General features: G+C 44.3%; 1 protein-coding gene across 3 annotated transcripts in view; it reads left to right on the plus strand.

The window, feature by feature from the left end:
* LOC137431606 (uncharacterized) overlaps positions 1–18,021 on the plus strand; it is a 34,910-nt gene extending 16,889 nt beyond the window's left edge. The window contains exons 1-3 of one of the 3 annotated variants that reach the window (XM_078782080.1): positions 8,487–8,776; positions 8,900–8,967; positions 15,390–18,021. In XM_078782080.1, coding sequence (XP_078638206.1) covers positions 8,692–8,776; positions 8,900–8,967; positions 15,390–15,665 — 429 coding nt within the window. In that variant the 5' untranslated portion in view covers positions 8,487–8,691 and the 3' untranslated portion in view covers positions 15,666–18,021. Of the gene's footprint in view, positions 1–2,495; positions 2,690–8,486; positions 8,777–8,899; positions 8,968–15,389 lie in introns of those variants that run through there. The other 2 variants (XM_078782081.1, XR_013624127.1) reach the window with 2 other exon arrangements.
* Positions 18,022–18,097: the final 76 nt, after the last annotated feature.

The raw sequence follows: 18,097 nt of genomic DNA on the forward strand, positions 1-18,097 counted from the left end.
ATGTGTGCAGACTCCTGTCAATTCGTAAAACCAGAACCACGCCCTTGCAGCCACAATCTGACGGGATGGTGGAAAGATTCAATCGAACATTGATACAACAACTGGCATTGTTCACCACCACCCGTCAGGATGACTGGGACGAACCTCTCCTGTACCTGTTAATGGCCTCCCGAACTAGCCAGCACGGGGCCACCGCATGCAGTCCAGCGTTGCTTATGTATGGGCGGGAGTTGCGGGCTCCCGCCGACTTGCTATGCGGTCCTGTGCCAAACACCACTGATATCCCGCCGAGGGAGGGTTACGCACGTCACCTGGAGGAAGGCATGGAGAGGGTCCACGCCTTCGCCCGCCGCCAGCTCCATCTGGCGGGGCCAAGATGAAGCGCAGGTATGACGACCGGAGCCAGGGGAGTCAGTACGCTCCGGGGATGAAGATTTGGTTCTTTAATCCCCGGAGGCAGAAGGGTAGGTGCCCAAAACTCACCTCCCCCTGGCAAGGCCCGGGAGTCGTCCTGTCGCACGTCTGTGACGTGGTCGTTAAAATCAAAATGGGGCCACGGGCCCTCCCTCGGATCGTTCATGCCGACCGGATAAGACCTTATGCCGGCGAGCAGGCGCCCTCGTGGATCGCCTCGGCTCTAGATGCCGAGGCAGGACCCAGTACCTCTTGCGAGGGGGGCTCGTAGCGTCAGAGGACTGGGGGGCGGGTGATAGTGGGAGATACCCGATGTGATGGGATGGCAACTTTGTCATCCCTCACAGGCGGGGGCAAAGGAGCACTAGTCTTATGGGGTTTATGGCAGTGAAAACTAGCCCGGGAGGGTTAGGATAAAGTGTGTAGGGATCTAGAGAAGATGACCTGAGGTAACGGTAAGATTAGGTAGTGACAATGATACCTGTAGTGGGGACGCAGGTAGATTAGTTTGGATGTTAATGACGAGGGAGCGCAATAATGTAAGGGGCGACGGGGAAGCGCAAGTTCCAGAGGGGAGTAGTTAGATGAGATGATGCCGTGTGTTTGAGGATCGGAAGAGTATTGAGCAGGGTATGAGTAGATGATTGTGAGTGTGAGTTGTATTGAGATTGCACAGGTGTGCAACTGAACAGGTGTATGGAGCAGTGTGTGAGGGAGTGATAGTGATGTGAGTTGTGCTGACCAAATGGTCCAGGGAGGAAGGAGGGTGCAGGTGGCACCAAGTGATTGCACAGGTGTGCAACTACAGGTGAATGGAGAATGGTTGGGTGGAATACATGGAATGTGGGATATATGGAGTATGGAATGGATGGTCGTGGAGTGAGTATGATGGAAACTGTGGATTGGAGTGGATGGTGCGAAGGTGTGAATGGGGGAAGAATGGACCCCCATCACGAATACCCGGGGAGGGTAGTGTAAGTGTTAGGTAGAGGGTATAGGTAAATTGTGGTTGGATATTGGCATCTGTGGTGCGTGAGGAAGAATGGAGTCTGGATGGGTGCATTAGTGTTGTGGTAATGGCTGGGCGTGTGGGTTTAATTGGTAGGTATAGTTATTGAGGCACTCCGCCACTGGTAGTCTGTCGGCCAGGTGAGGCCGCAGGTGGGCTCTGGGAGCCGGTAGAGTTGTGGATGGGGCCCGAGGATCCGGAGGACGGATCCGGGTAGCCCAGTGCCAGAGGGCACCGAGGGGTGACAGAGCCAGGAGGGGCCTTCCCCAGTTAGATAGGTTAGGGTGAGGAGCTAGGTAAGCTCGGGTGGCAACTACAGTGGTGGAGGTGTGCAGGTGGGTAGACCTGCTGGGAGAGCTGCACGACCCAGCCTGGAAATTGTGCAAGGGCACCGGGAGATGAATCGGGGGAGTGAGACCCCAAATTGATGAAGCACCACAGTTTGGTCAATGGGAATTTGGTTCTTAAAACCGCATAGAGTAAGATGGCCAATGGTTTTGCAGGGAAAGACCCCGGGTAGTGTAAAGTGTGTTAGTCATTTAAGAAGTAGTAAGGATTAAGAATCTCCTCACACCATCTACAGCCACTCACCTGAGGTGACGAAACTCCACACCATGCCAGGTTGTTTTTATTATTTTATTGTGCAAATGTTTGGAATGTGAGACGCATCATGACGTGGGTGTGACATTGTGCTGTGGTTCCATCTCTCCCTCCTTATGAGGATTGATGATGAATTGGGTGATGGCAAATTTTGAATTAGAGGGATTGTGTGAAGACGAATTTGGTGTAGGGGAAATATGGGGAAGACGTGACGATAGTGACGAATTTGTAAATGTGTAGATTGTGTAAATATGGGGTAAGGGCAAGGGTAGAGTAGGTGACAGGGGGGGTGACGTACGGTAGGGACGAGCTTTTCTCCACTCCGTCTCCATACGCACCTCGCCTTGCATTGCCTTTATTGATGTGTACCCTTGTGACCTTACCCCTTGCTCACCTGTCTTTCCCCCCCCCCCTCCCCCCTTTGTCTCCCACATGAGGACTATGCGCCACTGGGCGCCGAGGAGCGTGCGTGAGTCCGCCATTGTGCGCCTGAAACTCCCGGAACCAGCTGTCTGCATCGATGCACCACCTTATGGACCACATGTCTGTGGCTGAGCACCACTTATGGACCCCATGGGTTGGGGCATGGCCCTTCTGCTGGAACCGGCCATGAAGGCCCGAGATATTGCTGGCGGACCTTGGTCACAGGGCACCTATGCCCCACAGGTGAACCACACTAGTCGGCCCTGTGGGCCATAAATAAATAAAAACGGACACGTTTGGTGCATTTTATTTTATGTGCAAATAGGCTGCCAGCAAAGAAGATGACAACAACAGGAAGATAACCATGGCCAGCAGAGGGAGCCAAAGAGGAAGACCAGCACCAAGGGTTTGTTTGGTTATTTTTATTGTGAACTATGATGACTGTGCACCGATTGGTGCTTGAGGGTATATTGGTGTGTTGTTGGGTGCTTCATGGTGCGTCGATGCAGAGCAAGCTGTCTCCCCCCCCCCAAAAGAACAATCACAGGTCCTGGGTTAGTTTTGTAAATAAAATAGCGTCAACTATAAATAATACTCCCCCATCGTAAATGTATAGTTTGAAGACAATTCCGCAATTCGGTTAGCTGTGGGCGTAAATCTGTTAGGCAGGGTGCAATGGAGCAGCGGGACATATTTATTTATGTTTTAAAACTGTCACACTCAGGGTCAGGTTAAATGTAGAGGGAACTACACCTACGTGCCACACTAAAAGTAAAGGTAATAGGCCCGGGACATGCCTAAGAGGAGGAGGGTGCAGTGTTGTGGATATGAGGATTGTGTTATTTTATTGTTTTATTGTGGACCCTCCTTCCTCCAGTTGTTGTGTATAAAGGTCAAAGGGCGTCCCGTAGTTAGGTCATATACAATCACGTTTAGCCAATCATAGATTCCCTGCTTGTTGGTAGTTATTTCCTTATTCTGTGTATTAGGCTAAGGCTTTGTCTTCCATTAATTGACACGCCATTGCACCGAATTCAAATAGATAGATCCCCTTTCATTCCCAAAGCCCCATTCCCAAAGCCTCTATTGCCAACTGCATTCGCCGCCATTGCCCATGTGCTCCAACTCGGAGAAGAAAGGCGTGTCTCCACCTCGTAATAGAGGGGAGGAGTGAGCCAGCCCCGAACAACCAACCAAGCACGAGGGGTTTGGCTTGAGAGGGCGGAGGAAGAGCAATCGGGGAGGTTCGAAGAGGTTCAAGGGTGGGGCTATATATAACCCACGGGAGGCGCCCCCACCTCAGAGGAGTCCTGAGAAAGCACACGACGTCCCCACGGCAGCACGGAGAGCGAACCATTGATTTCTAAGAGTTGCGCCAGGGACGGCAGATGAGTAAGGGATCCCCACGTTGAGTCCCCAGAGAGTCCACCACCACCGGCTTGGAGTCAACCACCACCAGCTTGGAGACCACGCAGTTTCGACCCGCTGCGACGCGGGAGCCAGATTGCGGTGGCACCGGAGGCCGTCGAGGTCCAGCCTGACGTCCCGTGCGGGATCAAGCCCGAACCATCTGCCCCAGCTGAACCTTCCCATTCCTCCTTCCAATCATTCCTGCCTGCAAATTCCCCATTCGTGTGAGTCCGTCTTTTGTTTGTTCTGTCCTGGGTTAATTAAGACTGTAGGTAAGCTCGCATTGCACTGTCTCCTTGATTCCTTCTGTCTTTATTTTATTATCCTTCCTTCTCCTTGGTTTCTTTCAATTGTGTAAATATTAAATAAATAATTGTAGTATTTCCAACCTTTTGCCTTCGTCTTCCTCTTCTTCACATCCTTGTCGTCTTTGTCTTTTCCCCATTGAAAACCTGATTGATATTTAATTATTTGGCATGGGGGCGGTGTACTTTGAATGTATGTGTACTTGTTGTACACCGCTCCTTTCCTATGCCATCTCCAGGCATTGCAAATCGTCATTGCTGGGCACCGAAGGGGGCTCGGCAGTGACGCACGCTGAAAGGGAGTACTCGGTTTTCACTTTGGTTGTTTGTTTATTTTCTTCCTTGTTTGTTTTCTTCCTTGTTTGTTTTCTTTCTTGTTTGTTTTCTTTCTTGTTTGTTTTCTTTCTTCTTTGTTTTCTTTCTTGTTTGTTTTCTTTCTTGTTGTACACCGCACCTTTCCTGTGCCATCTCCAGGCATTGCGAAACGTCATTGCCGGGCACCGAAGGGGGCTCAGCAGTGACGCACGCTGAAAGGGAGTACTCAGTTTTCACTCTGGTTGATTTCTTGCTTTCTTGTTTGTTTGCCCGGCTGATATCTCAGCCATCCTTTGAGCTAGGAAGCTGAAATTTCAGCACAATAGTGAGCAAGTCCTTTGTCAAAAACGGCATTTTTTGTTTTTTGATTAATCAATTAATTGAGGAGTTATTTAATTATTAGCGATTAATTAAGTACTTATTTAATTAATCAAATTTCCTTTCTCTTCTGACCATTAACTCAGGCACCTTTTGAGTTAGGAAGCTGATATTTGGACATGCCAATGACCAGGTGATTTGACTGCAAAGGCTATTTTCGATTTATTAATTAATCAATTAATCGATTAATTATTTAATTATTCGATTAATGACTTATTTTTTTTATTTTTTTTTGTAACAGATTCTGATGAAATGGTGGTGAAATACCGTGCTGGAGGATATTTAATTATTTGTAATGGGGGTGGTGTACTTGAATGTATCTGTACTTGTTATTATTACTAGGGCATGCCCGTACTATATATATATCTAAAAGTATATCCCCCCCCTCTATTTACATGAAATGGTTTGGTCCATTCGCAAAGCCAAAGCGAACGGCTTGCGAGTACGGTGACAATCCCCCCCCCCCCCCCTCTATTTACATGAAATGGTTTGGTCCAAAGCGAACGGCTTGCGAGTACGGTGACAATCCCCCCCCCCCCTCTATTTACATGAAATGGTTTGGTCCAAAGCGAACGGCTTGCGAGTACGGTGACAATCCCCCCCCTCTATTTACATGAAATGGTTTGGTCCAAAGCTAACAGCTTGCGGAGTTTGGTAAAGAAATCGCCATAGCGTGCACAAATGCGCAGGAAAGCGAAAGAATCGCAAATTAGTTTTAATTAGTTTTAAAACATAGTTTAACGCCCGAGCGAGTTTAACGCAATCGCAAATCGCATCGCAAAGCGAAAGAATCGCAAATTAGTTTTAATTAGTTTTAAAACATAGTTTAACGCCAACATAGCGCCAACATAGTTTGCCGACGGGAAATAAATGAATACGCTCTCAAATGTGCCATCCGAGGCAGAGTCTGTTCGCCACGTTCGGCACACGTGATAGCTCGCTGCTCTCTGATTGGTTGAATCGTTTTTTGGACATAGCTCGGTAACTACTTCTGCGATTAATTTAAAACCTTGAAAAGGCACATCCTCGGGTCCCCAGCAATATACCTGGCAAGTTTCAAGTATATTGGACCCGTGGTTGTCGAGAAACAGCGGTCACAGACAAACAAACAAACACACACACAGACACACAGACACACACACACACACACACACACAGAGATTGCTGGAATTATAGATAGACTAGGGCATGCCCGTACGTGGGTGCAATGCCCGTACGTGGGTACGTGGGTACGTGGGTGCGATTACGGTGACAATCCCCCCCCCTCTATTTACATGAAATGGTTTGGTTCATGAAATGTTTTGGTCCATTCGCAACGCCAAAGCGAACGGCGAACGGCTTGCGAGTACAGTGACAATCCCCCCCCCCCCCCTCTATTTACATGAAATGGTTTTAATTAGTTTTAAAACATAGTTTAACGCCAACATAGCGGCAACATAGTTTGCCAACGTGAAATAAATGAATACGCTCTCAAATGTGCCGTCCGAGGCAGAGTGTGTTCGCCACGTTCGGCACACGCGATAGCTCGCTGCTCTCTGATTGGTTGAATCGTTTTTTGGACATAGCTCGGTAAGTAATTGTCCGATTAATATGAAACCTTGAAAAGGCACATCCTCGGGTCCCCAGCAATATACCTGGCAAGTTTAAAGTATATCGGACCCGTGGTTGTCGAGAAACAGCGGTCACAGACAAACAAACAAACAAACACATACAGAGATTACTGGAATTATAGATAGACTAGGGCATGCCCGTACTATATATATGCCCGTACTATATATCTATCTAAAATTATATCCCCCCCCTCTATTTACATGAAATGGTTTGGTCCATTCGCAACGCCAAAGCGAACGGCGAACGGCTTGCGAGTACAGTGACAATCCCCCCCCCCCTCTATTTACATGAAATGGTTTCGTCCATTCGCAACGACCACAGAACCCCCCCCCCCCTCTATTTACATGGAATGGTTTGGTCCATTCGCAACGCCGGCACACGCGATCGTTCGCTGCTCTCTGATTGGTTGAATCGTTTTTTGGACATAGCTCGGTAAGTAATTGTCCGATTAATATGAAACCTTGAAAAGGCACATCCTCGGGTCCCCAGCAATATACCTGGCAAGTTAAAAGTATATCGGACCCGTGGTTGTCGAGAAACAGCGGTCACAGACAGACAAACGTACAAACGTACAGAGATTACTGGAATTATAGATAGATTATAGATTGGTATCAGGTATGTGCTCTCTGACCGAATTGATTAATAATTTAATTTTTGATGATGATTATTTATTTATTTTCATCATTAATCATTTATTTATTTTCTTTCTCATTTGGCCAATATCTCAGGCACCTTTTGAGCTCAGAAGCTAATATTTGGACATGAGTGACCAAGTGATGTGGTATCAAGGATATTTTTGATTTGTTGATTAATCAATTAATCGATTAATTATTTATTGATTAATCGATTAATTATTTATTGATTAATCAATTAATTATTTAATTTTTTATTAATGACTTATTTAATTAAATTTCTAAAAGATACATCTTCGGATGAAGCACTAGTGGTTTAGTTATGCTATTAGTATTAGCCAATTGATTAAGAAAATATTTTATGATAATCTTTTATTGCTTTCAATTATGCAATTAATCAATCAAATATTGTGCACCTCTCGCTCAAAACACAGTCTCTATGAGCTGCACAGCGGTATTGCCGGGCGCCATAGGCGCCCCGGCAATGCCGCGCTGGAGGATATTTAATTATTTTGGATGGGGGCGGTGTACTTGAATGTATCTGTACTTTTTATTATTATTATAGATTGGTATCAGGTATAAATAGCTATACAGCGAAATCAACTATCGCCGGGCGTGGTGGCGTGCGCCTGTAATCCGGCTACTCGGAGGCTTAGGTTGAGGGATCGCTTGAGGACCAGCACTCTGCGTTGTGCAACGTTGTGAACGTGCGTCCGCACCAAATTCGGCACCGACATGGGGAGGGCCCAGGTCGGTTGGTCAATGGCCCAGTCCCCGTGCCTTTGGTGGGATAGCGTCTGAAGAAGACGCGACAGAGCAGCCCGGCCGATACGGTGGCACCCAACCTTTTGCCTTTTTTTTTAAAGGACGGATTAAATCTTACACACTTCCTGCTTTCAACACACACTTTAAGCGTAAGGTTCTAAACCGAGATTTTTAATTCCACGTTAAAGATTTTCATTTTTAATTCATATGTAATGAGAAAATCTCAAAAACAATGTTGCTTTGGTGGCTCCCGCCTTGCAGAGGTGACAATCGGCTTGTCATAGAGGTTCAAGAGGTGACAATCGGTAGCCTTACAGTGACAATCGGCTTGTCATTAGCATGGACGCGCATGCGCCGTGTATCTCTGTGAGCGTGAGTGAAGCCGATTTGAAGTGCTCCTGCGGCCATCTTGGCATGCCGATATTTCTGACGCGGCAGATTCAAGTTTCATTCCTGAAATCTTTTGCTTTCGACTGTGATTTCCGTGCGATTTTCCTCGGACGCCAAGTCACGACAGATTCGTCGGACAGCTTCGGTTGCACGAACATGAATATTTTTTTTTACGTGGAGTTATAAAGGATCAGATAATCATGGAGTATACGAGGCTCCACCTGCCGGTTGTTGGGAAGCACCTGGAGTTTGTTCCGGGTCAGGGTTGGCGGGAGAAGTTCGTTTGCGATTCGTGGCGGTTTCCGAGGGTGCTTCTCGGTGCTGCACTGACTATGGCGTTTCCGAGCCTCAATCGTAGATCGCAGGCCGAGCTGGGCGATTCTGATTCTGAGTCGGAGTTGTTGGGGACGAGCGGCGATTACCGGGCCGGCGGCTCGCAATGCGGCCCGGTCCGTCTGTCGCCTCTCTCTTGGGGGTTCTTGTTATCGCTTTCGTCATCTGGTGCACCTACTCCCCCTTTACAGGTGCGTGACGTCACGTGAGCTACCTGAATACCTTGTACCTGGTGACTGGCATTTCCATTCCACATTGTACGAATGTCTTTGTTGGACAACATTCCTGGATAGCACTTCTGTGTTACTTTGCAGGTGAAATAAGCAGGACATTGAGAGTGAGCACAGAGAAATACATTAAAGCAGCTGTTAACACAGCACACGTATGTATTGTTATTGTTAACACAGCACACGTATGTTATTGTTAACACAGCACACGAATGTTATTGTTAACACAGCACACGTATGTTATTGTTAGCACAGCACACGTATGTTATTGTTAACACAGCATGTATGTTATTGTTAACAGCACGTATGTTATTGTTAACAGCACGTATGTTATTGTTAACAGCACGTATGTTATTAACACAGCACGTATGTTATTGTTAACACAGCACACGTATGTTATTGTTAACACAGCACATGTGTTATTGTTAACACAGCACACGTGTGTTATTGTTAACGCTGCACAGGTGTGTTATTGTTAATGCTGCACACGTGTGTTATCGTTAACGCTGCACACGTATGTTATTGTTAACACGGCACACGTATGTTATTGTTAACGCAGCACATGTATGTTATTGTTAACGCAGCACACGTATGTTATTGTTAACGCAGCACACGTATGTTATTGTTAACGCAGCACACGTATGTTATTGTTAACGCAGCACACGTATGTTATTGTTAACACAGCACACGTATGTTATTGTTAACGCAGCACACGTATGTTATTGTTAACGCAGCACACGTATGTTATTGTTAACGCAGCACACGTATGTTATTGTTAACGCAGCACACGTATGTTATTGTTAACGCAGCACACGTATGTTATTGTTAACGCAGCACACGTATGTTATTGTTAACGCAGCACACGTATGTTATTGTTAACGCAGCACACGTATGTTATTGTTAACGCAGCACACGTATGTTATTGTTAACGCAGCACACGTATGTTATTGTTAACGCAGCACACGTATGTTATTGTTAACGCAGCACACGTATGTTATTGTTAACGCAGCACACGTAGGTTATTGTTAACGCAGCACACGTATGTTATTGTTAACGCAGCACACGTATGTTATTGTTAACGCAGCACACGTATGTTATTGTTAACGCAGCACACGTATGTTATTGTTAACGCAGCACACGTATGTTATTGTTAACGCAGCACACGTATGTTATTGTTAACGCAGCCCACGTATGTTATTGTTAACGCAGCCCACGTATGTTATTGTTAACGCAGCCCACGTATGTTATTGTTAACGCAGCACACGTATGTTATTGTTAACGCAGCACACGTATGTTATTGTTAACGCTGCACACGTATGCTAATGTTAACGCTGCACGCGTATGCTATCGTTAACGCTGCACGCGTATCCTATCGTTAACGCTGCACGCGTATCCTATCGTTAACGCTGCACGCGTATCCTATCGTTAACGCTGCACGCGTATCCTATCGTTAACGCTGCACGCGTATCCTATCGTTAACGCAGCACACGTGTGTTATCGTTAACGCAGCACACGTGTGTTATCGTTAACGCAGCACACGTGTGTTATCGTTAACGCAGCACACGTGTGTTATCGTTAACGCAGCACACGTGTGTTATCGTTAACGCAGCACACGTGTGTTATCGTTAACGCAGCACACGTGTGTTATCGTTAACGCAGCACACGTGTTATTGTTAACGCAGCACACGTGTTATTGTTAACGCAGCACACGTGTTATTGTTAACGCAGCACACGTGTTATTGTTAACGCAGCACACGTGTTATTGTTAACGCAGCACACGTGTGTTATTGTTAACGCAGCACACGTGTGTTATCGTTAACGCAGCACACGTGTGTTATCGTTAACGCAGCACACGTGTGTTATCGTTAACGCAGCACACGTGTGTTATCGTTACCGCAGCACACGTGTGTTATTGTTACCGCAGCACACGTGTGTTATTGTTACCGCAGCACACGTGTGTTATTGTTAACGCAGCACACGTGTGTTATTGTTAACGCAGCACACGTGTGTTATTGTTAACGCAGCACACGTGTGTTATTGTTAACGCAGCACACGTGTGTTATTGTTAACGCAGCACACGTGTGTTATTGTTAACGCAGCACGCGTGTGTTATTGTTAACGCAGCACGCGTGTGTTATTGTTAACGCAGCACGCGTGTGTTATTGTTAACGCAGCACGCGTGTGTTATTGTTAACGCAGCACGCGTGTGTTATTGTTAACGCAGCACGCGTGTTATTGTTAACGCAGCACGCGTGTGTTATTGTTAACGCAGCACGCGTGTGTTATTGTTAACGCAGCACGCGTGTGTTATTGTTAACGCAGCACGCGTGTGTTATTGTTAACGCAGCACGCGTGTGTTATTGTTAACGCAGCACGCGTGTGTTATTGTTAACGCTGCACGCGTGTGTTATTGTTAACGCTGCACGCGTGTGTTATTGTTACGCTGCACGCGTGTGTTATTGTTAACGCTGCACGCGTGTGTTATTGTTAACGCTGCACGCGTGTGTTATTGTTAACGCTGCACGCGTGTTATCGTTAACGCTGCACGCGTGTTATCGTTAACGCTGCACGCGTGTGTTATCGTTACCGCTGCACGCGTGTGTTATCGTTAACGCTGCACGCGTGTGTTATCGTTAACGCTGCACGCGTGTGTTATCGTTAACGCTGCACGCGTGTGTTATCGTTAACGCTGCACGCGTGTGTTATCGTTAACGCTGCACGCGTGTGTTATCGTTAACGCTGCACGCGTGTGTTATCGTTAACGCTGCACGCGTGTGTTATCGTTAACGCTGCACGCGTGTGTTATCGTTAACGCTGCACGCGTGTGTTATCGTTAACGCTGCACGCGTGTGTTATCGTTAACGCTGCACGCGCGTGTTATCGTTAACGCTGCACGCGCGTGTTATCGTTAACGCTGCACGCGCGTGTTATCGTTAACGCTGCACGCGCGTGTTATCGTTAACGCTGCACGCGCGTGTTATCGTTAACGCTGCACGCGCGTGTTATCGTTAACGCTGCACGCGCGTGTTATCGTTAACGCTGCACGCGCGTGTTATCGTTAACGCTGCACGCGCGTGTTATCGTTAACGCTGCACGCGCGTGTTATCGTTAACGCTGCACGCGCGTGTTATCGTTAACGCTGCACGCGCGTGTTATCGTTAACGCTGCACGCGCGTGTTATCGTTAACGCTGCACGCGCGTGTTATTGTTAACACAGCACCCGGATGTTATTGTGAAGACAGCAGATTCAAATTGGTGTTAAGGTCACAAAACGATGTCAAACGTTAAAAAACGCGAACAACACCGAACGTCTAACATCAGCGTGGTCGAGCTTGTTTGATACCTTTGTTGAAGAGGATAGTATGACCTGGGTGGGGATACCAGTTAGCAGTTGGCAAATAATGTAAGTTTTAAATTATTTAGACTTCAGGCAAAGACAGCCGGTTCGTGAATGACTTGGGTAAAAAACTGGGGAAATGGGAAACGATGAACCAATAAATTCCACATTCCTGTGCCACCTTCAGTCGAACGCTAGCCATTGACAGCAGGTTCGTGAATGACAACAAACAACAACAACATGCATTTTAAGGCCATTTTCCCTGCTAGAGCAGGGGTTAGCCTTGCGGTCCCCATGACAATCTTCTCCATCTTGCCCTATTTTCTGCATCTCTCCTTGTTAACCCCCTTGCCCGCATTTATTCTTCCACCATCTTTAGCCAAGTCTTTCTCAGTCTTCCCTGTCCTCTACTTCCTTCTACATTCATTTCCATCACTCTTCTCAACCAGTCACTTTCATCCTTCCTCAACACATGACCAAACCATCTCAACCTGTTCCTCTTCACAGCATAAATCACATGCTCTATTCCCATCATCTTTCGCAATTCATCATTTGTCTTCCTCTCTCTGAACGATACTCCGCACATCCATCGAACCACATTCGCATTTCTCCCACGGGTGAGTGACTTTCTCTTCCAATGGAATAAATGTCATTTCTTTGTTTCCGAAAATCAGGATCAAGGGGAAAATACCCCAATATACAACCACCCCTCTAAGGTCATGCCAAGTGGCCTAAATATTTTTGTGACTTTTTCAAAATACATTAGATTAGGAATAAATTTATCCCCGAGTGTTAACAATGTACAATTTTGAAGTTTTAGTATACGTAATTGCATTGTTTAGGAAACTTGTCGGTGGCGTTTTGTTCCAGCAAATAACAACACAACAACATGCATTTTAAGGCCATTTTCCCGGCCAGCGGGGGTTAGCCGGCAAATGAAAAGAAAAATCTGAAAATCATTTTGTAATTTGTGGGAAACAATGCGTGCAGGTAAAAACATAAAAATAATTAAATCTTGTACTCAGGTGATGAGAGCACATTGGTCAGAGTGCAAAAGTCGTTTAACCTCAGAAGTTTGCTATTGCATTTATTATGATGTATTTTAATCCATCCCAGCTTGATGTCATAACTTGGCTTTCATTGTCGCATGCTGTACGTACCATGCTGCAATATTTGCTTGCTGTGCATGTGCAGAATAACTGTCATGGAAACTTTCACTTGCATTGATGCTTTGAACTTTCTTTTGAACTGGTGGCAAGTTGCTCATTGTTTATTATTAATGGAAATATTTACCTGTACAATGAAGCAAACAGAAATATGTTTGGCTCATTTCGTTCCCTGGTACAATAATAACTAATGATCATTTGTTATTATTCTTTTAAACTAGGGCATGCCCGTACTATATATATATCTAAAATTATATCCCCCCCCCCCCTCTATTTACATGAAATGGTTTGGTCCATGAAATGTTTTGGTCCATTCGCAACGCCAAAGCGAACGGCGAACGCTTTTCATGAAATGGTTTGGTTCATGAAATGTTTTGGTCCATTCGCAACGCCAAAGCGAACGGCGAACGGCTTGCGAGTACAGAACTGCTACCATCATCAAGTAGAAAGAGAAGAGAAAAAAAATGAAAAGGAAAAACATTCCAAACCGCGAGGGAAAACAACACGGCACGTCGACACAACAACGTGTCCTGTGATTGGCCGTACGTGGCTGCCAGTAGCTGCCCCCCAAAAAAAGCTTTCACCGTCCGGCGACTGAATTTAAGGGGAAAAATAAAACGCTCTTCGCTTAAAACAACGCCCTTCGCTCTGACTGAATTGGGACAATGTTTTTATGTTTTTAATTGAATTACTATCCGTAATGGCGCACGCTCTCACGGGAGCTCCGGAAGGTCGTATATCGCAGTTACGATGAATCGCAAATTAGTTTTTATTAGTTTTAAAACATAGTTTAACGCCAACATAGCGCCAACATAGTTTGCCGACGGGAAATAAATGAATACGCTCTCAAATGTGCCATCCGAGGCAGAGTGTGTTCGCCACGTTCGGCACACGTGATAGCTCGCTGCTCTCTGATTGGTTGAATCGTTTTTTGGACATAGCTCGGTAACTACTTCTGCGATTAATTTAAAACCTTGAAAAGGCACATCCTCGGGTCCCCAGCAATATACCTGGCAAGTTTCAAGTATATCGGACCGGTAGTTGTTGAGAAACAGCGGTCACAGACATACAAACAAACAAACAAACAAACAAACAAACAAACATACACACAGAGATTACTGGAATTATAGATAGATCACTATTGTCTGGCCGCAAGTTAAACATCACTTAGAGTGTAATATTAGAGTTGTACATCAAAAGACTACTTTAAATACACATGTATGATTAGTGAACCCATTTCAAACTGTTGATTTTTGAATATTAACTTACATTGGATGTTCAGAAATTATATCATTGATTGTCAACTGTTACATTTTCACATCATGTAGTTAATGAATGATTTAATATTAATTTAATTTCATTTAACCCACCGAAGGTGCATGGAGGTTATGTCTTCTCCCCTGTCTGTCTGTTTGTTTGTCTGACTGTTTGCGAACAGGATATCTCATAAATTTGGAGACGGATTCGGACGAAACCTTGTGGACAGGTTGGGTGTGTGACGAGGAGGAGTTTATTAGATTTTGGTAAAGATTCGAATCCGGATTTGTATCAGAGAATTTTTAAGTGATTCTTCACCATTGAGTGATAAAGCTAAAACCAATATATAGCAGGATATCTCACAGTTGTGGATGGATTTGGATGAGACTTGTTGGACAGGTTGTGTGTGTCACAAGGACGAATCGGTTCAATTTTGGTGAAGATCCGAATACGGACCGGATACGAGAATTTGGAAATATTTCAAGTGAATCTTCACCATTGAGAGATTGGGCCAAAACGATATGTAGCATGATGTTTCAAAAAGTTATGGACAGATTATGACAAAACTAGGTGTATGAGTTGGGTGGACAACAAGAAGAAGCCGATTAGATTTTGCTTCAGGTCCGAATCCAGATCCGGCCTATCAGTGGGATACAAAACGTAAATTGTACAGCCTGGCGGAGGTATGCGATCTACCGGTATGCTGTTTGTCTTCCTGTATGCTGAAAATGACCTTTATTCTTGTGGCCTGTACATCATCATTGTTAATGAAAGCTACTGCTGTGGTTTGTTCGCTGTTCCTGATTCTGTGATGCAGACCTGCGTAACCAGCCCTACCGCCGTGCCGATGCAGTTCGGCGCAGTGTTCGGCGCCATTACGACGAGCAGGGTGGTCGGTGGGCAAACAGTGCCGAGGTCATCATGTGAAACGACGACTGTAATTGGGAATCGACGCCACGATAAAGCTGGTGCTGAATTTATTTGTGAACACCTCTTACCTGTTCTCAAAATGAACCCATCAGCACATATTTGTCGCAAGCTTGTTATTGCTACAACTCGTCTGGTTTGTATCTTTTGTGGGATGAGTTTGTGACATTCTTGTCAACATATTGCAACCCTACTGGTGCTTGTTTCGGAAATGTTAAGTTATTAATTGACTTCAATTGTAGATGTTTGCATAACACATGAAGAAGTGCCTATTTGTACTTTTTTAATGAAAGAAAATGTGTAAATTCTACAAGTATGCATTTAACCGGATTTGAGAATAATTAGAAAACAAAACATTTTCTTTCTAAAATGTACTTTCCGAGCAATATACAACTTGGAAGTTCTGAAATGACCTGGCAGAGCACTTTGGTGTTTTCAGATCCTTCAGTGAAAAAAGAAAGATTGCTGGCAAACCGAGGAGAGATTTGGACGAAAACATTCATGAAGGCACAACCTTTCATTATTGGTCACATTTACAAGTTTCTAAATTAATGGACACGATTTCCGCAGCGCTTTGCGAAAGCACTGCTTCATTCACCTTTTCTGGTGGCTATCAGGTATTTGGTGTGATTATACAACAGCTGCCAAATTTCAGTCTTCATTTCATGCAAAAGCATGAACATTGGCATTAGTTTGGCAGAAGGCATAAATCGGAGACGTTCGGGCTTCTGACAATATGGCACTGGTTGCAGGGATATACCTGTTAATGTTTGTATTTGGATTCCTCTATGATTCTTCACAAATGTTATTGCTGCATTATGGCACCTAGAAAACATTCTTTCAAGCATTGTATTGTACTGTTGCATTTTGTACTATGGGGGTGGGAGAAGTTATCCAACTTTTTTAACCTGTTTATATCGTCCGTGTTTGTATGTTGTATGTACAGGGTTGGTTGTTTACTCAAATATTTGTTTAGGGAGAGGATTGGGGCATAGGTGAGCGGAGAAGGGAGTTCGCCTCGGTATCTGTCGTTGGTTTATACCATTGACTTTAAAGGATGAATATTGTAACGGAGTGTGACGTTTTACTAAAATGGAGGTGCTTGACAGGATTGGAAGTGAACACAGGGTGTAATTATGTCTGTCGGGCTTGCAAACAGCCAGCCCGTTGCCTTGTTTTGCAAACTTAGAGAAAGAGCGGAGAGTTGACGAAGTGATTTTACTGTTATGTTCACATCACCAGCCTGAAACTTTGCCATGCATTTTGCAACCACTTAAATGATGCCTCTTGATTACTGCAGCATTCCCTTTCAGACCACATGTTTTCTAAACAATTTTCATATGCAATTTTTGCAACATTTCAATTGAAATCCTTCGTTTGTAATCTGTATATACAGCCTTTTGTATACTGTACTCTATAACTGTGGAAATTAGATTTGTATTAATTCCATGATAGCTTTTTACTTTATCCAGTGTTAATTGTGTTGAATGCGATTGTAAATGCCTTTAAACCACCGACTGAGTATAGCGTAGGTGTCCAAGCGCCAGTTGCTGTCATTCTATGGAATTCTATGCCAGTTGTCATTCTATGGAATTCTATGCCAGTTGTCATTCTATGGAATTCTATGCCAGTTGTCATTCTATGGAATTCTATGCCAGTTGTCATTCTATGGAATTCTATGCCAGTTGTCATTCTATGGAATTCTATGCCAGTTGTCATTCTATGCTGTCATTCTATGGAAAGCCTTTGATTATATAGGTTGCGGAATTATTTCGATTAATTTATCGAGGATATCTGTAATACTGAAAAGGAAAGAGAATACATCGGCATCCTCAAGATACCAATACCTATTAGTTGATGCAATAACAAAAACAAAGTGTAATATGTCAGTTTGCATTAAAATCAACATCTTTACGTTTAATGTAATCATTAGAGCGAGAATAAAACATAACACATATCCATTAAATACACAAAGGTGTGACGGATTCAATTTACCAGTCATGCAACCAGAATTTTGTTTTTCTTTTGCATTTCATCAAATGTAACATGTATATATTTAAAATGTTAGATTTTAATAATTTGATGACAGAACAAAATACCATTAGCACGTAGATAAGTGATATTTGGCCACAGTTCCTGCCGTTCTTCGTAGAGTTTACAGTAATCCGATTCTTAAACCAGAGCTGAAAGTTGTATCGTGAGTTGTTTCGATAACATTCATGACGAGATGTTCTCCCCAAACCCACAATTATTTATTTAGCTATCAAAATAACTAGTGGTTACAAGCTAGTATGTGCTATAACACTAATCCTCAGCAACTGTTGTAAAATGCCAAAATTCAATTCTGCCAATACTTTGATTAATTGCAATTCTCTGAATATAAACTTTGTTTACAGTAGTGTGGACTTGTATTCTATAATCTGCGGATGATTCATACTGTTGTCCAAATGTGTTAACTGTGTTTTGATAACGATAGTTCTGCTTCTGTTGAAAATAAAGTTTTTTTTCTTATGTTATTTGAATCTGTTGTTATTTGAAGCAATTTTTTTTAACTAAAGTAACTTATGAATATAGAATTGGTAAGAAAAAGTATTATCT

This window comes from Myxine glutinosa, chromosome 7, assembly GCF_964187855.1.
Source record: "Myxine glutinosa chromosome 7, kmMyxGlut1.1, whole genome shotgun sequence".
Lineage (NCBI taxonomy): Eukaryota > Metazoa > Chordata > Myxini > Myxiniformes > Myxinidae > Myxine > Myxine glutinosa.